The sequence below is a fragment of the Eucyclogobius newberryi genome, unplaced genomic scaffold, assembly GCF_026437365.1.
Source record: "Eucyclogobius newberryi isolate DKJ021-1_F unplaced genomic scaffold, fEucNew1.0.hap1 SCAF_1, whole genome shotgun sequence".
In the NCBI taxonomy this organism is placed as follows: Eukaryota; Metazoa; Chordata; class Actinopteri; order Gobiiformes; family Gobiidae; genus Eucyclogobius; species Eucyclogobius newberryi.
The window spans coordinates 19,609,604-19,626,312 of NW_027315723.1; the positions used below are offsets into that span (position 1 = coordinate 19,609,604).

The 16,709-nt window shown below is 39.4% G+C and overlaps 1 protein-coding gene across 2 annotated transcripts in view; it reads right to left on the reverse strand.

Moving 5' to 3' along the window:
- The window catches only part of LOC140354994 (1-phosphatidylinositol 4,5-bisphosphate phosphodiesterase beta-4-like), a 131,349-nt gene that overhangs the window by 8,741 nt on the left and 105,899 nt on the right, over positions 1-16,709 (reverse strand). For both annotated transcript variants that reach the window (XM_072440122.1, XM_072440123.1), the window contains exons 23-29: positions 13,089-13,213; positions 9,735-9,786; positions 8,960-9,062; positions 8,293-8,457; positions 3,856-4,060; positions 1,379-1,467; positions 315-471 (exon numbers count right to left, since the gene is read on the reverse strand). In XM_072440122.1, coding sequence (XP_072296223.1) covers positions 315-471; positions 1,379-1,467; positions 3,856-4,060; positions 8,293-8,457; positions 8,960-9,062; positions 9,735-9,786; positions 13,089-13,213 — 896 coding nt within the window. The remainder of the gene's footprint in view (positions 1-314; positions 472-1,378; positions 1,468-3,855; positions 4,061-8,292; positions 8,458-8,959; positions 9,063-9,734; positions 9,787-13,088; positions 13,214-16,709) is intronic.

The window sequence follows — 16,709 nt, forward strand, 5'->3', positions numbered from 1 at the left end:
TTGATGAGGAAATGCTTCAAAAACAAGACAGACTAATGTGGCAAAGACAGAAATGAAAGAGAAAATGTTAAAAATACAAGTTTTTTTTTTTTTTTAATGATCAGATTTCTCTTCAAAAATCAGATCCATTCTAGGTTGATCTGATTATTCTAGTTATTTGCGAGTACATTTTTACTGTTCAGGCAAATGGACCGCGCTGTGGGACGAATACACGTCATCTGATCTTATTTGAGCATATATATCTTATTTGAGCATATATATCTTATTTTGGCATATATATTGTTACATTTACGAGTGTAAAAAGTACACAATACCCTTCTTGGTCTCGGCGTTGTTGTTCTGTGCAGAGTTGGACATTTGACCCATGTCTGAACTGGCCTGTGGCGTCACGTTGGCTTTGACCGTGTCTCCTTTGCCTTTTCCCTTCTTGTCGTTCCTCGAGCTGCCACTAGGGACATCGGCAATATCGTTCTGCACAAAAACAGTAAAAACAACAGTGAAAAACAAGTAAGCAATTCGTCGTTTTTAAGTTATGTGAAAAATGTATTAAATTTATCTTAAAAAACAGTAACATTTTCAAACTTTATTAGACATTTCTTAGTTCAATTTAAAGAAATGTGACAATTTTAGAAGTAAAATTAAGTCCTTTCTGCTCAGCCTTTCCACAAAAAAAAAAGTCAACCTAAATGTAAAGTATTATCTTGTTGTTTATGTCAAATGAAGCATTGGGAAAGTTTGATTTGATAAAGCAGGTCACATGATGAGGAGCAATTCATTAACAAGGAAACAAGAAGAAAAGAAAATGTAGGATTGTATTGTTGTTTTGGTCATGAGATTAATAATCAGGAATAATTGTTAAAGCGAAATGTTTATTCTCACAATAATCGTTATACTAAAAAATTGTGACGTTTGTTTAATAGTAATAATACTAATAATACTACTAATAATAATCAATTTGTCTTATAGAGCAAAAGAAGAGATTTTATTTGCTGAATTAAAGGGGCTGTACCAATTTTTTTTCATGTAATAAAGAGTACATTGTCATAAATATATTGTAAAAGCAGCTCTTTGGGTCAAAATGAGACCACTGTGTGCTGTCTGCATTTAACTATGAAGTATTTTTGTCCGTCGCAAACCAGGAAGCGCGCTTACAGCATGCTAGTTGTTGTTAGCATTACCGTGATGCAAAAACTCTGAACCTCGAACATGTGCTTATAAACTCATCATACTAGGAATGTTTTAGCTTCAACCCGTTTGATATTTTTCACAGTAAAAAAAATATTTTTTGTCTTAAAAGATGCTGAAACCAAATAAAATAAAGATACATGTAGAAATATTGTGTTGTATTGGTGTAAATAAGCTGGTTTAGCTCTTGTACCGTATCAATTCCCAGCGCCTTCATCTGGTCGGCTCGCTTCTCTGCAATGGTCAGGAACTTCTTTGGGTCTGACAGAGCGTCCACGATTGCTGAAAAACAAATTTGAAAGTTCGGGTTTGACTTAAAAATAAGAACACAACAAATGCAGTCGCTAAAATTGAAAAGTACATCTATTTTCAAGGACAATCAGGACAAAAAAAAAAAAGAATCCTACAGTATGCATCAGAAGTCATCACTGATTTTGCATTTTACGAAATATCTCAAAAACAAAAAGAAGGACATTTTGTTTTGACGAATGAAGAATGGGAACGTCGAGGAAAATCTCATGACGGGAAAGAAATATGAAAAAAAAAAAAAAGAAGAATGTTGTTTTGAAGCTATGCAAACTTTGAATATGGAGTAAATACCGGTTGTTTATTGTAAAGAAAAATAATTTTAAAAAGCTACAAAAAAAACCCAGATTAAACATAAAATGAGTAAAACTTTCAAATTTTCGACGTGATATTTCTATACTTTTGTGATATATTTGACACACATTTCACATTAAACGCATAATTTTAACTCATTTCTGTTGAATTGACATAATCTGGTCTGAGTTATAGTTTTTGCCCACATTTCAAACAGAAAAACACCATCATCATGTCCGACTGTTCATAAATATTGAACTGAGATGAATAAAGCTAATGCTAATTATTTTTAACAGTTACTTTCCACTTGACTTTAAAACTATGCTTCTGGGACACAAAACTCAACAACAGCAGATGGAATGTACTTTTGTCAGCAGGAGAAATGGGCCAAATGTCGAGTTTTGGTGAAAAGAAGAAGAAAAATATTAACAATATTCATACATTATTATGTAAATTCAACTGAAATGTGTTAAAATAAGCCTTTATATGTATTTATTGAGGTTTAATTGTCAGAAAATTAATCCCAAAAGTGTTCAAACCTTTTTTCATTTGTATTATTCACATTTTAATTTGTATTTTTAGTCTGAGCTTTTTGTTGCATTTCTTTACTACAAAAGATATACTCAATATTCAAATGTAGGAGCTTTTACCATCTCGTCGACGTTTCTACCTCTAAAACTACACGGCGTAATGACAATGCAGTAATAAAACGCAGTACGGACACAAAAGCGAGTCTCTGCACGGCTAATAGATACAGTACGAGCGGTTTAATGTGGCCCCGTGGCTCTGCTTTAATGACAGGAAGGATGGCGCCGCTCATTTGTATGCCCTCTGCCCACGGACGGCGCCACGCTTAATGCCTCTGCCCGGGGCCCCTCTCCAGACGCGGCGGGAGAACGGCGCAGCAGCGTGTGCTCTTCCACCGTACGCGGACCACCCGGACCGCTCGCCCGACCCACATCAAGTCCAGAAGTCGTTCGTCTTCACGCAAATGTACATCGCAATGACAGTATCCCCATGATATTTTAAAACGTGCGTCACTAATGTGCAAATATATCGCTTTATACCTGTGTTTGGGCGATTACGCTACAAGTTTGAGTCTTTTTTTTTAGGTCCTTTTTAGTTGTTTTAAACATAGACAACGATACAATCAATATTCTAATCTATAAAACGACAATTAGGATTTTCTTTTAACAAATAAATCTCCCACGCCTGATCTGAAGGTTGCTCGTTGCATCAACTGTTATTTTTTGATTAGCTGACGATTATTTTTGAGAGTTTGTAAAAAGAAACGTGACCAGATAAAGCTAAAATATGCCAATAAGAGACATATTGATGGTATTTGTCATTAAAAGAGACAAATCGTGCTTTTGTCTGCTCGATAGTTCAGATCTACGACATCCGCGGATCACTATGTTATATTTTGGACAAGTTAAATCCTAATATTAATGTAAAATCAATCATCACGCTTGCATTTCTTTTCATTTGTGTCGAAATGTGTACGTGACGCTCCTGCAAATCCTCAAATCCTGCGTGTCACCGATTAAGACAATAAATTATGTCAGCGGGCATGACACGGTGAAGACCTGGACTGACGGAGAAACGATTTGTCCACGGGAGAATGAAGATATATCAATAATCAAAAATAACTCTAAATACAAGTTCTAATGGTTAAATGAGAAGGGAAACATAATCTGGTTAATAGCTCCTAAATGTCCATGTTGCGCAATAGATATCCATCAATCATTTTAAACTAAATTTTCTCCTTTCAGCATATTTTGATTTGATATCAGTGCTATCTTTATGAAAAAAACTTCCATCCAGTTAATTATTAACATTCAGTATGAATGATGTCAAATACAGTAGTGTAATAAACCCCCAAACTCAAGTACTAGGCAAAATAATCCGTGTCAAATGTCATGTTCTTTTCAAACTAGGGCAGTTGTGACTGAAGTGACTAAAGTTACACATGTAACCATGGTTCTACGACTCCCGGATGACCGCCACAGCAGGGATGAAACAAAACTTCCTGCATTAACTACAGTTGTGCGTCGTGTGCAGCGGTCTGACCTCCAAACCCGTCGGGCACGTAGGTCTTGAGGATGATTTGGCAGAAGATGGTGGGCAGTGACAGGGGCTTGTTCCCCTCGTTCCTCAGGGAGATGTGTCTGTACCCGGCCTGGAGCCCGTCTAACGGCAGGATGCGCTGCCCGATCAGCTTGTTGTTGTCGTCGTACACGGCGATGCGCAGCACCGCCAAATCTGGCAAGATCACCTGTGAGAGAGCCACACATTTAGGGTAAGAATGTGCCGATTTCAATGTTAATCATTTGTGTAATATAATGCAGAGAACTGAACATCCTTTCTCCATGGAGACGTATTATGACTTTTTATTTAGAGCTTTAATTATGTCCTGTAGATGTGTCCAGTCATAGCTTTGAGAGCAGTAGAAAACGGCCCTGTGCCTTCACCTGTAGAGCGCTGTCTGAAGCTGGTAAAGGATTTATGATTCCTGTCAAACACCAGGGACCGCTCCGTATCTACAGAGCAGCCGCTGTGTCCTCGGGCGGCAGGCCTCACCCTTTGGGAGAGTCAAAAGGGGGCGCGGACGTGAGCAGATAAGTGAACAGCAGAGGATGATAAATTCTCAGAGGAGCAAGTCCGAGATTAGGGTTCTCAGTGGAGATGAATGGAGCAAAGCTGTTTGTACGGACGTGTATGTAAATGTGACTGACAGAGCGGCGCCGTCGCTGGACACGGACACTGACCCGTGCACAGCGGCGCGCGTCACTGTACACGGACACTGACCCGCCGCTGTGCACAATCCACGGCTTTAAGCTTTTAACCATCACCTCGTCTGAAACATGCCTGCAGTTGTATTATGCTTCATTCAACTTTGCTTCATGAATCCTGTTTATAAAGTAAATATGAGCCTCAGAAATAACTCTGTTTCAATTTTCCTCAGATTGTTGCAGGTACAAATCTGAACTTCCAAAGTCCAAAAACTGTCACCAGACTCAAACTGAGCAGAGTCAAACTGTGTTCACAATAGTTGGCTCTATTAGAGTCTATTCCAACTGCTGACAGCAGAGGGCACTCCAAAAACTGATATTTAGTTTATAAAATGTGTTTTTCAAAAGTCCACATTATTTTAAGTTAGAAAATGTGACCCCAAAGTGACCAAAATCATGTTTAAAAGACAGGTAAAGCCATAACACTGCAAAGTAAGTTAAAAAATAAATACATATGTTTGTCTTTTAGCAATTTGGACTATTTTAGGTTTATTTAAATGTTGAGAATTATTTTAACTTGATTCAAGGTATTTGGGATTAAGTATCTATTTCCTCTAGAAGAGTAAGAAAATGTAAGTGAATAAATCAACTTTAAAAGTTGACAACCACACTACGTTATTGCTAGATAACATTTTTTTAGAAATATGGAAATGTAATTGAAATAAACTAAAATAAATTAATCTAGATATTAATCATTGTACTAAGTAAAGTAGACAATCAATGAATATGATGAATGTTAATATGAATTCAAGCTACTTTCAATATTTTCACATTAATGTTTCTGCAGGATAATGTGGAGTGTTACTACAAGTTACTATTCACTAAATTAATCTTTTAAAACATGAACATAAAATATATTGAAATCAGTAAATCTACAGATAAAACAAGGCAGACATAATGAGTGTTACGTGTTCAGCGGTGATAGAGAGCGAGGCATTTTGGACCTGATGCCCTGCCCTGATAGAGCACGCACACACACACCCACACCCACACCCACACCCCCACCCCCACCCCCACCCACACCCACACACACACCCACACCCCCACCCCCACCCACACCCACACCCACACACACACACACACACACACACACACACACACACACACTGCAGCAGAGGTGATGGATGAGGAGCCAGGCCTATTCACGGCTCATGGAGTTCTGCTGAGGGAGGCACTCTTCCTCTATCTACTGTAAATACTGAGCTTCATCTGCTCTATTCTCATGTGAAGTGTTGTTGTACAGTGTGTTTAGAGTAAATGTTATTCTCATATGAAGCGTTGTTGTACAGTGTGTTTAGAGTAAATGTTATTCTCATGTGAAGCGTTGTTGTACAGTGTGTTTAGAGTAAATGTTATTCTCATATGAAGCGTTGTTGTACAGTGTGTTTAGAGTAAATGTTATTCTCATGTGAAGCGTTGTTGTACAGTGTGTTTAGAGTAAATGTTATTCTCATGTGAAGCGTTGTTGTACAGTGTGTTTAGAGTAAATGTTATTCTCATATGAAGTGTTGTTGTACAGTGTGTTTAGAGTAAATGTTATTCTCATGTGAAGTGTTGTTGTACAGTGTGTTTAGAGTAAATGTTATTCTCATATGAAGCGTTGTTGTACAGTGTGTTTAGAGTAAATGTTATTCTCATGTGAAGCGTTGTTGTACAGTGTGTTTAGAGTAAATGTTATTCTCATGTGAAGCGTTGTTGTACAGTGTGTTTAGAGTAAATGTTATTCTCATATGAAGCGTTGTTGTACAGTGTGTTTAGAGTAAATGTTATTCTCATGTGAAGCGTTGTTGTACAGTGTGTTTAGAGTAAATGTTATTCTCATGTGAAGCGTTGTTGTACAGTGTGTTTAGAGTAAATGTTATTCTCATATGAAGTGTTGTTGTACAGTGTGTTTAGAGTAAATGTTATTCTCATATGAAGTGTTGTTGTACAGTGTGTTTAGAGTAAATGTTATTCTCATGTGAAGTGTTGTTGTACAGTGTGTTTAGAGTAAATGTTATTCTCATGTGAAGTGTTGTTGTACATTGTGTTTAGAGTAAATGTTATTCTCATGTGAAGTGTTGTTGTACAGTGTGTTTAGAGTAAATGTTATTCTCATATGAAGTGTTGTTGTACAGTGTGTTTAGAGTAAATGTTATTCTCATATGAAGCGTTGTTGTACAGTGTGTTTAGAGTAAATGTTATTCTCATGTGAAGCGTTGTTGTACAGTGTGTTTAGAGTAAATGTTATTCTCATGTGAAGCGTTGTTGTACAGTGTGTTTAGAGTAAATGTTATTCTCATATGAAGTGTTGTTGTACAGTGTGTTTAGAGTAAATGTTATTCTCATGTGAAGTGTTGTTGTACAGTGTGTTTAGAGTAAATGTTATTCTCATATGAAGCGTTGTTGTACAGTGTGTTTAGAGTAAATGTTATTCTCATGTGAAGCGTTGTTGTACAGTGTGTTTAGAGTAAATGTTATTCTCATGTGAAGCGTTGTTGTACAGTGTGTTTAGAGTAAATGTTATTCTCATATGAAGTGTTGTTGTACAGTGTGTTTAGAGTAAATGTTATTCTCATATGAAGTGTTGTTGTACAGTGTGTTTAGAGTAAATGTTATTCTCATGTGAAGTGTTGTTGTACAGTGTGTTTAGAGTAAATGTTATTCTCATATGAAGCGTTGTTGTACAGTGTGTTTAGAGTAAATGTTATTCTCATGTGAAGCGTTGTTGTACAGTGTGTTTAGAGTAAATGTTATTCTCATATGAAGCGTTGTTGTACAGTGTGTTTAGAGTAAATGTTATTCTCATGTGAAGTGTTGTTGTACAGTGTGTTTAGAGTAAATGTTATTCTCATGTGAAGTGTTGTTGTACATTGTGTTTAGAGTAAATGTTATTCTCATATGAAGTGTTGTTGTACAGTGTGTTTAGAGTAAATGTTATTCTCATATGAAGCGTTGTTGTACAGTGTGTTTAGAGTAAATGTTATTCTCATATGAAGCGTTGTTGTACAGTGTGTTTAGAGTAAATGTTATTCTCATGTGAAGCGTTGTTGTACAGTGTGTTTAGAGTAAATGTTATTCTCATATGAAGTGTTGTTGTACAGTGTGTTTAGAGTAAATGTTATTCTCATGTGAAGTGTTGTTGTACAGTGTGTTTAGAGTAAATGTTATTCTCATGTGAAGTGTTGTTGTACATTGTGTTTAGAGTAAATGTTATTCTCATATGAAGCGTTGTTGTACAGTGTGTTTAGAGTAAATGTTATTCTCATGTGAAGTGTTGTTGTACAGTGTGTTTAGAGTAAATGTTATTCTCATATGAAGTGTTGTTGTACAGTGTGTTTAGAGTAAATGTTATTCTCATGTGAAGCGTTGTTGTACAGTGTGTTTAGAGTAAATGTTATTCTCATGTGAAGCGTTGTTGTACAGTGTGTTTAGAGTAAATGTTATTCTCATATGAAGTGTTGTTGTACAGTGTGTTTAGAGTAAATGTTATTCTCATGTGAAGTGTTGTTGTACAGTGTGTTTAGAGTAAATGTTATTCTCATGTGAAGCGTTGTTGTACAGTGTGTTTAGAGTAAATGTTATTCTCATGTGAAGCGTTGTTGTACAGTGTGTTTAGAGTAAATGTTATTCTCATGTGAAGCGTTGTTGTACAGTGTGTTTAGAGTAAATGTTATTCTCATGTGAAGCGTTGTTGTACAGTGTGTTTGGCGCTCTGGTGGGCGGCGTCCAGTACCTTCCTGAAGACGAAGGGCTCCTCGTTGTAGGCGGGGTTCAGGCCGTTGTTCATGACCATTCGCGTGCGGAACTCTTTCCTGATGGTGTCCGTGGGCAGGCCGTACATGTCCACCTCCACGTATGTGCCGATCTTCTTATCGGACAAGAACTGACCCGAGAAAACCTGCGGCAGAAACACACACCACAGGTTTGAAGGTAAAACAGACACAAGGGGTTGTTCTGACTGAAGTCTCGGTGCCACATGACTGCAACGACACAATTCCACAAGATTTTGACATAATTCATAATAAATACATTTTGGTTGGGTAATTTTTTAAGGTTTCTTTTGTATTTTTGATGTCATTGTAGCTCTACTTTTTGAACTGCAGCTTTACAAAGGTGTAACTCATCAGCACTTAACCTGCAAATGCAGGATTTTTCATGACAAATCGGGTATTTAGAATATTTACCTGACAAAACTAATTATTTTAAATTTTTCAAGTGCAGTTTTCTTACTCCACAAAAGACAATTTAAGATAAGATAAGATATTCCTTTATTGTTTAGCGTCATCAAAACTAGAAAAGTATTACTTGACCCTCGTTAATTAACATATAAAATGCTCAAATAGAATGTACTTTCAGGGTTGCTCTTGTGTAATAACGCTCGGATTGTTACTTGCTGTTACCTGGACACTGCAGGTCGCAGCGATGACGCCATCCACTGGTGTTTCTGAGAAAGGGTCAAACGTTCGGTCCGACCTTCTCATGAAATCTGGCTTCAACAAATACCTGACAGAGAAATACTGCTGTTAGAGTCGTTTTGATTAATTTAACAGCCTTACAGAACCAAGATTATTTAACGGTCCACTGTGTAACCCCACATGTCTCCATGGAGATGTTATTGCTTTACCTGGAATGTTCCACAGCATGGCATTAAAAGTATGTATCAAATGTATTACATTATAGCTGTTTTTATGACTCAAAAAACTCTTGAAAAACATTTTTACTTTACTTTTACTTGTTTTCATGGAGATAAATAACAGTGGAATATTCCAGGCAAAACAAAACAATAATATCGCCATGGAGACGCAGAAAAGTTACATTGTGCACTTTTAAAATGTTATACATTAGGTCATCATGTTAAAATTGTTAATACTCATTTTACATTTTCAGAGGTTTCAACAATATTTCTCCCCACAGATTTATATTACAACATTTTATTAAATTAAAGATATTTTTGACTCTTTTTCTTTATTAATATAGATATTTCTTTCTGCACTGTCTCTGCAGTTGTGGTAAAGGTTTTATATTAGAAAGAGAAGTCTCCTTGGGCCTCGCTGCCACTCTTCGCTGAACTGTAGGGGGCAGTAATGAGATGTGACAGGTTTGATTTGATGGGTCGAAAGGAGGAGTGAAAGAGACAAACGACACGAGGATGTGAAGGAGGTAAATAACTCTCACCCGCACGTGCCGTTGTACTCGAACTTCCCCTGATTCAACTGCATCGCCAGATCTGAGGCAGAGAGAGAGACAGAGAGGCAGATAGAGAAAGAGAGAGGTAGAGAGAGAAATAGAGAGGCAGAGAGAGAAAGAGAGAGACAGAGAGGCAGGGAGAAAGAGCGAGGCAGAGAGAGGCAGAGAGAGAGACAGAAAGAGGCAGAGAGCGAGAGAGACAGAGAGAGGCAGAGAGAGGCAGAGAGAGACAGAGAGGCAGGGAGAAAGAGCGAGGCAGAGAGAGGCAGAGAGAGAGACAGAGAGAGGCAGAGAGAAAGAGCGAGGCAGAGAGAGAGGCAGAGAGAGAGAGAGAGGCAGAGAGAAAGAGCGAGGCAGAGAGAGAGAAAGAGCGAGGCAGAGAGAGAGAAAGAGCGAGGCAGAGAGAGAGACAGAGAGAGGCAGAGAGAAAGAGATAGGTAGAGAGAGACAGAGAGGCAGGGAGAAAGAGCGAGGCAGAGAGAGAGAAAGAGCGAGGCAGAGAGAGAGAAAGAGCGAGGCAGAGAGAAAGAGAGAGGCAGAGAGAAAGAGAGAGGCAGAGAGAGACAGAGAGGCAGGGAGAAAGAGCGAGGCAGAGAGAGAGACAGAGAGAGGCATAGAGAGGCAGAGAGAGAGGTAGAGAGAGAAATAGAGAGGCAGAGAGAGAACGAGAGAGACAGAGAGGCAGAGAGAAAGAGCGAGGCAGAGAGAAAGAGAGGGATAGAGAGAGGCAGAGAGAGAAAGAGACAGAGAGAGGCAGAGAGAAAGAGAGAGGCAGAGAGAGAGGCAGAGAGAGGCAGAGAGCAAGAGAGGCAGAGAGAGGCAGAGAGAAAGAGAGGGATAGAGAGAGGCAGAGAGAGAAAGAGAGAGAGGCAGAGAGAAAGAGAGAGGCAGAGAGAGAGGCAGAGAGAGAGAGAGGCAGAGAGAAAGAGAGAGGGACAGAGAGAGAAAGAGAGAGAAGGGGAAATCAAATTCACATTAAAACGGACACATTCAGCTGACCAGACTGAGTGTGGCACTTCTTCTTCTTCTTGGTCGACTTCAGACTCATGTTGATGTAACCATAGTAACATGTGCCTCTGTGGAGATCTGGAGATGGGAGCACTGCTCCTGACCGGCTCCAGCCGCAGCATGAGGACCATAAAGGCCAATCTAATCTCATTCAGTTTATTTTAATGATATTTTAGATTTGTCCCAAGATAATTTTACTTGAAACAAGAAATAAATCTTTGTTTTAGAAACTAGAGCTTTAGTCAACAAGTCATGTGTAAAAATAAGTCTGAAACAGTTTGAAGGTAAAACATTCTAGGCCTGGTTCATTAAAGAGATCTTAACTAATCAAAACAACATTTAAATTAATGTTCCCCCCTCCAGTGTGGCCCCCCCCAGTGTGGCCCCCTCCAGTGTGGCCCCCCCCAGTGTGGCCCCCCCAGTGTGCCCCCCCAGTGTGCCCCCCAAGTGTGCCCCCCAAGTGTGGCCCCCCCAGTGTAGCCCCCTGGAGCCCTGCACATGCCCCGCTCTGAGCTCCATCTGCTCTGACCCGGGTAGCCTGTGGTTATGGGGCAGCAGCTGCTCCAACAGGCTTCAGTCGCTCTGAATCACACGACGTTCAAAAGAGCAAAAATAACTCGTTTTTATGAAGCAGAAAAACCTCAGAGTGAAATGTGTTTGAACGAGTGATTTCACCTCCGAAAATCACAAAATAAGAAACATCAAACCACTCACACACAACAATATTAGAGCCTGACAATATTAGAGCCTGACGATATTAGAGCCTGACGATATTAGAGCCTGACGATATTAGAGCCAGACGATATTAGAGCCCAACGATATTAGAGCCTGACGATATTAGAGCCTGACGATATTAGAGCGCGATGATAGTAGAGCCAAGAGCAGAACGATATTAGAGCCCAACAATATTAGAGCCCGACGATTTTAGATCCTGATAATATTTGAGCCCGACGATATTAGAGCACGATGATATTAGAGCCAGACGATATTAGAGCTTTAAACACTTTACTCTTGTATTTTTGATCATTGGTTTATGTAATCAGAGAAACATTTTGATTTTCTTTTCTTTTTTTTGTTTCACTGGACAAATACTAACACTGTTGACCCCACATTTTTATCCACAGATATAAAGCATATTTAGTTTTTAGCATAAATAATTATTTTTGTGAGGCTAAAATACTATTTTGAGGCTAGAACATAGTATTTTTTTAGTAAGTCAACTGAGGTTTTGACACTTATTACTAATATAAATAAGTAGTAGAAGTGTAGTAGTAGTAGTCGTAGTAGTAGTAGTAGTAGTGTAGTAGTAGTAGTCGTAGTAGTAGTGTAGTAGTAGTAGTCGTAATAGTAGTGTAGTAGTAGTAGTCGTAGTAGTAGTAGTAGTAGTAGTGTAGTAATAGTGTAGTAGTAGTAGTAGTGTAGTATTAGTAGTAGTCGTAGTAGTAGTAGTAGTAATAGTAGTAGTAGTGTAGTAGTAGTGTAGTAGTAGTAGTTGTAGTAGTGTAGTAGAAGTTTAGTAGTAGTAGTAGTAGTAGTAGTAGTAGTAGTAGTAGTAGTAGTAATAGTAGTAGTGTAGTAGTAGTAGTAGTGTAGTAGTAGTAGTAGTAGTAGTAGTAGTAGTAGTAGTGTAGTAGCAGTAATAGTAGTAGTGTAGTAGTAGTAGTTGTAGTAGTGTAGTAGTAGTTTAGTAGTAGTTTAGTAGTAGTAGTAGTAGTAGTAGTAGTAGTAGTAATAGTAGTAGTGTAGTAGTAGTAGTAGTAGTAGTTGTAGTAGTGTAGTAGTAGTAATAGTAGTAGTAGTAGTTGTAGTAGTAGTTGTAGTAGTAGTAATAGTAGTAGTTGTAGTAGTGTAGTAGTAGTGTAGTAGTAGTAGTAGTAGTAGTAGTAGTAGTAGTAGTAGTAGTAGTAGTAGTAGTAGTAGTAGTAGTAGTAGTAGTAGTGTAGTAGTAGTAGTGTAGTAGTAGTAGTTGTAGTAGTAGTGTAGTAGTAGTAGTAGTAGTAGTAGTAGTAGTAGTAGTAGTAGTAGTAGTAGTAGTAGTTGTAGTAGTAGTAATAGTAGTATTAGTAGTAGCAGTGATTTTTAAAGCGTTATCACTGATGTGGCAGAGATTTTCAGTTGTCTTCCTGTGAAGAGCTTCACCACTATCACCACCAGGGGGCGAGAGAAACTATTCTATGATTTGTATTGTTCACAACACAGAGCCCTGTATTACAACTATATATAACCATAACATGTTCATAAATCTAAGTAAACCCTGTGGTCTGTCTGTACGACGAGCTGCCCTGATGCGAGTCCACCGCTGTGGGTTCGGAGGGCACGTGTTGCCGTGGTTACCTGGGGTCTGGAAGTTGAGCGAGACCATCTGGCAGCCGGCATTCCAGAAGATCTGAGGCATGTAATTACTGGAGTCCACTCGGCCGCCTTTGGGGTAGATCCGACTCATCTGGCGTTTGTTGTAACTGCGGCAACGCTCAGGAAACACAACAACGCAAAAACAGGAAATGTACCGGGTAAAAAACCTAAAATGTCACTCTTTATCCACTCGTTTTCCACTCATTTCCACGTGAAGTATGTAAGCTCAGTCTGGTAGTGCACAAGCGCCACGTTTTGTCCTTATTTAGAATAGAACTGGTTTGGAACTGGAGCAGAATAATCCTGACAAGTGTTCTCAGTCTAGAAGCCTTCAGTCAACACATTTTAAAAGGGGCGTTTATTTTACGATTTCTAATTTTGATTTTGTTTGGTGTATTAATACCTGTTGTACATACGTGTTATAGTTTTACTCCAATCGAGAGGGGATTTGTGGAGAAAACGTTGTAAAATCTGTTGAAAATTACAGGAAGTGACATCACACCAGACTCATTCCAGACAAAGTTTATGCAACATTTACACAAAATAAACAACATTTTCGAGCCTATGAAATAAGTTTCTCATTTATTTAAATTTGTCAAAAATCTTTTTATTGTGACATTAGATAAGTTTTGGCCCAGTGTTTGCTGGGTAATTTCTTACTGTGATGTCATCAATTACAAACAGGAAGTGAAATTATAAACCTAAAAAATGTGCTGTTCTGTGATGACATTTATATAATTTTTTGCAAAATTCTAAATATATTTATCTTAACCACATTTTAGTTCAATGAGTCGTCCGACCTGTAGGGGGCGCTTTAAGCTTTATTTGGTTAAAAATGTCAAAGTATAAAAATAATAATTTGACTAAACTAATTGTTAATCACTGCCTGGTTTGTAACTATAGTAACAATGGTACAGTTCTGGACTCACTTCAGACCTCGTTCAGAGCTCGTTTAGAGCTGGAATAATCCTTTACTGGACCTTGTTTTAATCTGGTGGTTCTTGAGCGACAGAATCCATTGTTTATATTTGACTCTTGGTTCAAAGAGCTTGAATACGGACTCATGTTGAGCACTTTGTCTAGATGAATGGATTTTGGGACGTGATAATTAGGCCCGAGCCCCAGCAGGGCGGAGGGGCTATTGCTCCCTCAACGCTGCCGAAGGCCCCTGGCAAGTACAGTGAACTAGCCCATGCCGAAGGCATGGATTATGCATACTTACTCCTGCTATGACAGAAATAGTCAACAATGAGTGAATGGGCGTAGCCCATTCACTCATTGTTGACAACAGCAGCGCGAAGCGCTGCATTCCTCCAAAAACCCTCCTGGCATCGTCCCGTACGCGAGAATCCATGCCGCAGGCATGGGCCATGCTTGTATCTGCTCAAATCAATGGAAGTCTATGGGGAGTGGGCGGGGCATCCCGACGGAATAGGGAGTGACGAGCGCGTAAGCGCTCGTAATGATGATTCCACCCCATAGCGGCATCGGGAAGGCTTAGAGCTTTCAAACGATGTATCATTTGTTGTTATAGTGGAAACGGCTATATTGTTTTTGCTAAAAATATTATTAGGCCCAAGCGCCACAAGCTGGCGAGAGGCCTATTTTTTCTCGTAAGGCCGTGCGAAGCACGGCTGCGAAAGTGCGCACAAAATCGAGCGCGAAGCGCTCGCCCACTTCCAAACACTCACTAACGCACTCCTTCACTCATGCACGCCCCGTGCATACTAATTAGTAGTAGGAAAATGGAACATTACCGTTGTAAACGGGCGAAGCCCGTGCAAAAGTGCGCACTAAACGAGCACTTTACATTGAGATGACGACAGGCGAAGCGGTGGTCATCCCCATATAAAGCACTCATTTGCGCTAAGTAGCTCACAAATACGTTCCCCATCTCTTGCATGTTCCGTGCATATAAGCATGTAATGCAAAAATTGAACATTATTACTGTATAGAGGGCCAAAAACACAAAGTGGGCGGAGCCCACTCAAAATTAACGAAAGTACCCGTCAGTGACCAGGGACCCACACCATGAGGTAGGAAAGCGCGAGCGCTTTCCGAAAATGTATAGTTTATGATATTTGAAAAATGGGAAACATTGTTTTAGCATCGGAATATTCTTCTTCTTCTTCTTCTTCTTCTTCTTCTTCTTCTCGGGACCAACCCCCCTATTTTTCACCCAGTGAACATTGACGAAAAGTCACAAAAATGTTCACACCTCTAAAAATCGTGCCTCTCTACATTCTGGCTATTTCCCTTTTCTAAAATAAAAAAAATTGGCGCGTCAGCGCCCCCAAATGTACCAAAAATGCATTGAGAGATGGGAAATGACCCAAAAAAAATCTGATCGTAGAATCATGAAATTTGGCGCAGAGGTAGATGGTGACAAGAGAAGTAAAAAATATTATTACGGCAACGCCGTCCGCCCAACCAAATGTCGGCCATATTGCTTCAAAAATGGCTAAACATGACTTCGGAGTTTTTCCAAACGTCGTACTTTTACGAACTCCTCCCAGGGCGTTAGCCCTAAAAAGCTGAAATTTGGTAAAAATGCTACTGAGGAGTGGGACATCAAAAGTTATCCAAATTACATTGATACCTCTCACGGTCTCTGTGCGGCGAAGCCGCAAACTGTAGCTAGAATTTCAGAAATCTCCCATATTTAAAATTTCTGCCGTTTGCGCAGATAAAGTCCGAATTGCGTCAAATTAGAATCAGTTGTTAAACTCTTTGCCCTAAACCTACTTGAAGTGAAATAAATTCATTTGGCGCCACAACGCCCCCTACAGATTTTATATGGAGGTTAAATGTTTAGCTTTGCGAAATTATATGAAATTTGACACACAACTCAATTTTAGCATCCCCATCAAAAAAGTCAATGAGACCCATGTCATAATTGTTATGGCGTTGCCGTAACGATGACCGAAACCTTTCATGTTATTCCAATGGGGAAATCGCCAGAACATGTTTACACTTTAGACTTTCACAAACTCCTCCCAGGGCGTCAGCCCTATTAACCTGAAATTTGGTGAGACTCATCTTCAGGACCATCAAAAGTTATCCACATTTTCATTCAAAGAGTCACGGTGTCTGTGCGGCAAAGCCGCACATTTTGCCAAGAATTCAAAATAAAATAGCTTTTTGATGGTAAAACAAAGGGGAGAAGATGTGACAGCGTCACAGCTTCAGCAGTAGGCGTGATAAAAGGACAATTGGGGCGCGTTAGCGCCCCCTCCTCTTGCGGTGTGGCGGCGGTGTGGCGGCGGCGTGGCGAGGGCCGATCATTGCCGCTTGCGGCTATATTTATTTTTCTTGTTCTTCTGCTTTTTGATCTCTAATTTGACCCCCTGAACATGCTCAAAAACTCACCAAACTTTGCCCAAAATTCAGAATCAGCGAAAAATTTTGTTTTTTCTGGGCCATTTTTTTTTTCGTTAAAAAATGGCGCGACAGCGCCACCGACAAAAGTCAAAATACATTGCGCCTATGGGAGACGCCCCGAGGTCAACTTTGTCATAAAGCTACAAAATTCGGGACACGCATTCTTCTCGTGAGGACAAAAAAAAAAAATCATTGTGGCGACGCCCCCAGACTTACCCTATG